Source organism: Triticum aestivum, unplaced genomic scaffold (genome assembly GCF_018294505.1).
Source record: "Triticum aestivum cultivar Chinese Spring unplaced genomic scaffold, IWGSC CS RefSeq v2.1 scaffold27977, whole genome shotgun sequence".
NCBI lineage: Eukaryota > Viridiplantae > Streptophyta > Magnoliopsida > Poales > Poaceae > Triticum > Triticum aestivum.
Genome location: NW_025228057.1, coordinates 360,726 through 365,216, shown reverse-complemented (window position 1 = coordinate 365,216; position 4,491 = coordinate 360,726). Strand labels below are relative to the sequence as shown.

Here is a 4,491-nt window from a genome sequence, read left to right as displayed (position 1 = left end):
TGTGCATAGGTTTGTTTTTGGTATATATATAAAAGGAAATTTGCATGCGTGCTTGAGAAGTGTTCATGTGTAGAAAATTTATGTTTCCGAATTCTAAAAGTCAATGTATTTTAAAAAACATGCCCATATTAACTTTTAGAAAATTTATATTTCCGTTCTAAAATTATTTCGGCTTGTAGTGGCAGAGCTGCCAGCGCGGCCCCACATGGCAGTTTTGGCCCACAACCACAATGCACTGCAGCCCGACACGTTTGGCTCCCCATCGCCCAACAGATAAGGTCGCTGTCTCTCTCACTCGCTCCCCTGAAGAAAACAAAGACCTCCCTTCCCACTCTCTCCCCTCCGTCGGCTCCTCCGATGGCGGCCACGCCTCACGCGGTGACCACCCTCGGCGACGTGGAGGAGCTGCTGCAGGCCTCCAGGAGGTCCATGGAGAAGGGGGAGGAGGTCCCCTGCTGCCAACTCGAGCCGGACGCAGCCATCAACGCCGCCGTCAAGCTCAAGGCCATGGTCGACTCCGACGCCGTCCGCCTCGTCAACCCGCAGATGCTGGCCAACAAGCTGCAGGCCAAGGCCTCCGTGGAAGAAGGGTTCAAGGAGATCATCGACGGGATGCCCTTCTCTCCCCGAGAGATGCAGGCTCTGGACGAGAGCATCGCCATGCTCAAGAACAGGCTCCAGAACCCCTACGCGGTCGCCTACCCGGAGTCCATGGTGAGACAGCTCCCCGTTTCCCCCCATCTTTTGCTGCTGCTACTTCTCCATCGATATTCTCTGTCGGTTGCAGATTGTTCTACGTAGATGATAGCTGTACACTGTTACGTATATCCGTTCTTTTGTTATTATTAACTTAAGTCAAGTGCTAAACTTCTGTATCTGCACACGGTGTTCTTGTGCTGAATTTTGAATCGGATCCAAGAATAGTAATTTGTTTTAAACCTGTAACTGCCGCTTCGCTGAAATTTCATTGGCATCAAACTACACTACCCAGATTGCTTCTTTGTTCTGCATTCCCCTGTTAGCACTTAGCACTGCTGAGAAATCAGTTCTGGATTAAGAAAGCATGTTCCTTTTCCACACAAGTCTAGATGTTAGAAAAAAGAAGCAGTCACCCTTTCATATCTCACTACTGTGCTTTGTTGTGCAAGATGATAGAGCAACATCTTAATAAGCATGTAAATGGAGAGTTGTGTTGTGTTGTATAATCTGCTAGTGAGGTCACAGTGGTTCTGATATTCTTTGGTCAGCTCATGCCTTGCAAAGCTATCATCCAAACAGCATAAAGATTACATTTCATGGTGCTATCTTGTGCTTGCACCTTGCAGTAGTAGTAGGTTTCAGGCAGCAGCTTGGAAATTTTGAGCTGGTCTTTGATTACCTATTTCATTTACCTTAAATCCAAGGTCATTCAGTTCCCATTTTACCATATTTTTATTGGTACTTCTTTATTATATATATTATCTGTAACTAGCAACTTTTTTTTGTGGCTAGAATTTGCTTGCTTGCCAAGAGTACCTGGTATCAGATTACAAGTACGCGGTAGCACCCGTATCCAATGTAGCTACGCTATCATTTATCCACTGCAATTATTGATTATCGTATGTAATGATGCGCTCTTGCGGATACGGGACCTCCGTCTTGGTTGTTTTGCATTGGTTATGTGTTTCTTTCTTCACTTCCCCCAAGTTGTCACTTGTTTGTAGACTAGTCCATTATGGCTTCACTTTTGACTTAACTTGCAAGATTGTGCTATAGAGAGGTCCTTTCTAGAGGTACTCGAATGTTGCTTCTTCTCAAGGAAATCTGTTCAATTTTTTTGTTCTGGTTCTTGTTCTTCCCTTCCACTATTCCTTAGGTTAACGAATTTGGTTGGCTCTTCCACATGAACTCTTAGATGATAGATGTACACTGTTATATCTCTTTTTTTGTTATTAACTTAAGTGAAGTGCTAATTTTTCTATGTGCGCACTGTTATATCTCTTATGATGAAATTTGAATGGGATCCAAAAATAGCAATTTGTTTCGAACCTGTAATTGCCGCTTCACTGAAATTTTATTGGCATGTGGGAGAGTGGCATCTGTCTTGAGTCTTTTCCTTTTTCAAACTACACTACGCAGTTTGCTTCATTTTCTGCATTCCCATGTTAGCACTGCTGAGAAATCACTTGTGGATTAAGATTTAAAAGATAGTGTTCTTTCTCCACATGTCGACAATGTTAGAGAACAATCGTTACCCTTTAATATCTGACTACCGTGCTATCAATACCGAGGCCTGCCGTGACTACCGTGTTACCGATGCTTTGTGCACGTCATGACTTTTCTTACAGCTCAAAGTTATTTTTTGTTGTTGTGAAAGATGATATATAGAGCAATATCTTCATAAGCACGTAAATGGAGAGGTTGTTGTGTTGTAGAATCTGCTCATGAGGTCATAGTGGTTCTCTGACATTATTTGGTTTGCTCACGCTTTGAGCATCAGCAGCGGCAACTCTTGCAAAGCTATCGCCAAAACAGCATAAAGACTACATTTTCATGGAGCTATCTTTAGCTTCCAGTAGGAGTGTGGCTGTTCTACACCCACGAACATTGCACCCCCGCTACACCATTCCAGGAGTAGTAGGTTTCAGGCAGCAGCTTGAGAATTTTGATCTTTAGTAGGAGCACAAGATTTCGATACATCAATTCTTTACATCCAAACAACCAGTTGGAGATTGGGAAGTGGGGATTGGGTGGAGGGAAGGGTTTCACCAAATCCCTTCCCATCTCCAATCCTCTTGGGGGTGGAAAACCGCTACCGCGAAACGAGCCCTTTGTTGTTCCATCTCATTGGTGCTAATTTATTGATGATATTCGCTGGTCCTGCACAGGAGGAAGAAGCAATAATCTCTGAGGTGCAGTCTCAACGGGTGTCGTGGGCAATGGGTCTCATGGGGCTGGAGGTTAAGAAGAAGGTGCTGGAAGCGCAGGCACCGAAGGCACTGGAGACGTTCCATGGCCTGCTTGCCGATGCGCTGGAGACGCCTTCATTCATGGGCGCTGGGAGCACAGACTACAAGTTCATCACCCATTCTGGACAACTCGAGCTAGATGACATGGAGTAAAACTATTGAGTTACTACTAGCTAGCTACTACCATATATGCTTTGCTCGAATGTCTGGTAGACCCTGCTGCCATTTTGGCGGCCAAACCATCTACTATCTATCTTGGACCAGGAGTTAGTTTTATATTATGTAGGTTCCGTAATGACTAATGAGAGTATGTCTCTCGTCTGATTGATCACCATTTGCAGAAAGAATGGCTGTAGTTAACCGACGTCGACGTCGTGAGAACCTTGAATGGATGATGCTTTGCGGTTGCAGAATTGGATATGGAACCTTCCTGGCTTCTGTGTATCTTTACTCCTAAATACGGAGTCTGCATTTTTCTAGATTTAATGCTTTCCGGTGATGTGCATGGAAGGAGACATTTCCGTTGACTACGAAGGCGTCTCTACGATTCAATCAATCTCAAAATGATGTGTCAACTCAGTCTCTTGGAGGTGCTCACACGCATAAAATATGTATGTGCATTCATATTCATTGGGGTGAGTGTATTTGCATATGTACGAGTGCTTGCGTACGTACTATGTATTAGAAACACAAGAATTACCGAGAACAAGCATTTGGACACGAGATAAGCATTTGGACACGAGATAGAAAGGACAAAACAATGGTAGATTCCAAAAGTATGTGTTACTTGATAATAAAGTAAGGGCATTTTCAACGTTGACCCTCAAATCGCCCGCAATCGGCTAGACCGCACGGTCTAGATGTGTTGTGTCATCCAACGCCGGGGCTCGTGAAGACGGTGGATGGGAGACGCGGTCCTAGGAAGGGAACAACAAGGGCTTGGTTGCCAGGCGCAACCGTAGGATATTTTTTTTGTTCTGAATGTGATGAAAATCCGCCGTGTTTTCATGAATGTCATCCGGTTTATATGAAACCAGCCGTGTTTACACGAATTTCATCCGGTTAGTTTCAATAGTTGTTGAAATGTATGCGTGCAGCGTTGGATGACGGCCTCCAGCATCGGTGTCTACGGACTGGTCATTCCCCTGTCCGCGGACAGATGCCGGAGCAAATTTGTGGGTCAACGTTGGAGATGCCCAGAGAAGAGGGATGCGCGGGGACTTCCAAAGAATTACCTATTTTATGAGTTTATAACTCAAATCTAGTGTTTCCCTAAAAAAATTACCGAACATTCTTATATTGTGAAAATCCTTTGGTGCAAGCATCCATTTTCCCATACATGGTGCCAATGCTTTTGCACGGTCAAAATCGGCGCAAAGTCACTGGAACCGAAGCAAGATAAGTTCGCTTCTTCGTTCCGACGCATAGAATCTGCTCCGGGTAACTCAACCGGCTCCAAGAGAGCTTCGAATCGCTTTCCCCCTACGCCAGAGAATTAGAGATGGTCTTATATATGCGGCAAGGATCCGTCCACGACAAGCTT

At 44.7% G+C, this 4,491-nt stretch overlaps 1 protein-coding gene across 1 annotated transcript; it reads left to right on the top strand.

Moving 5' to 3' along the window:
- The first annotated feature begins 278 nt into the window (after nt 1–278).
- LOC123172967 (uncharacterized) lies at nt 279–3,392 on the top strand. Its single transcript, XM_044589843.1, has 2 exons — nt 279–714; nt 2,868–3,392. Exons 1-2 carry the CDS (start codon nt 358–360, stop codon nt 3,099–3,101), a joined length of 591 nt encoding a protein of 196 aa, XP_044445778.1. The 5' UTR covers nt 279–357; the 3' UTR covers nt 3,102–3,392.
- Nucleotides 3,393–4,491: the final 1,099 nt, after the last annotated feature.

Bases quoted from the DNA above. Each gene is read 5' to 3' on its own strand.
- LOC123172967 (XM_044589843.1), top strand. From the start codon at position 358: ATGGCGGCCACGCCTCACGCGGTGACCACCCTCGGCGACGTGGAGGAG. The intron at 715-2,867 runs GTGAGACAGCTC...GGTCCTGCACAG, and splicing joins TCGCCTACCCGGAGTCCATG to GAGGAAGAAGCAATAATCTC.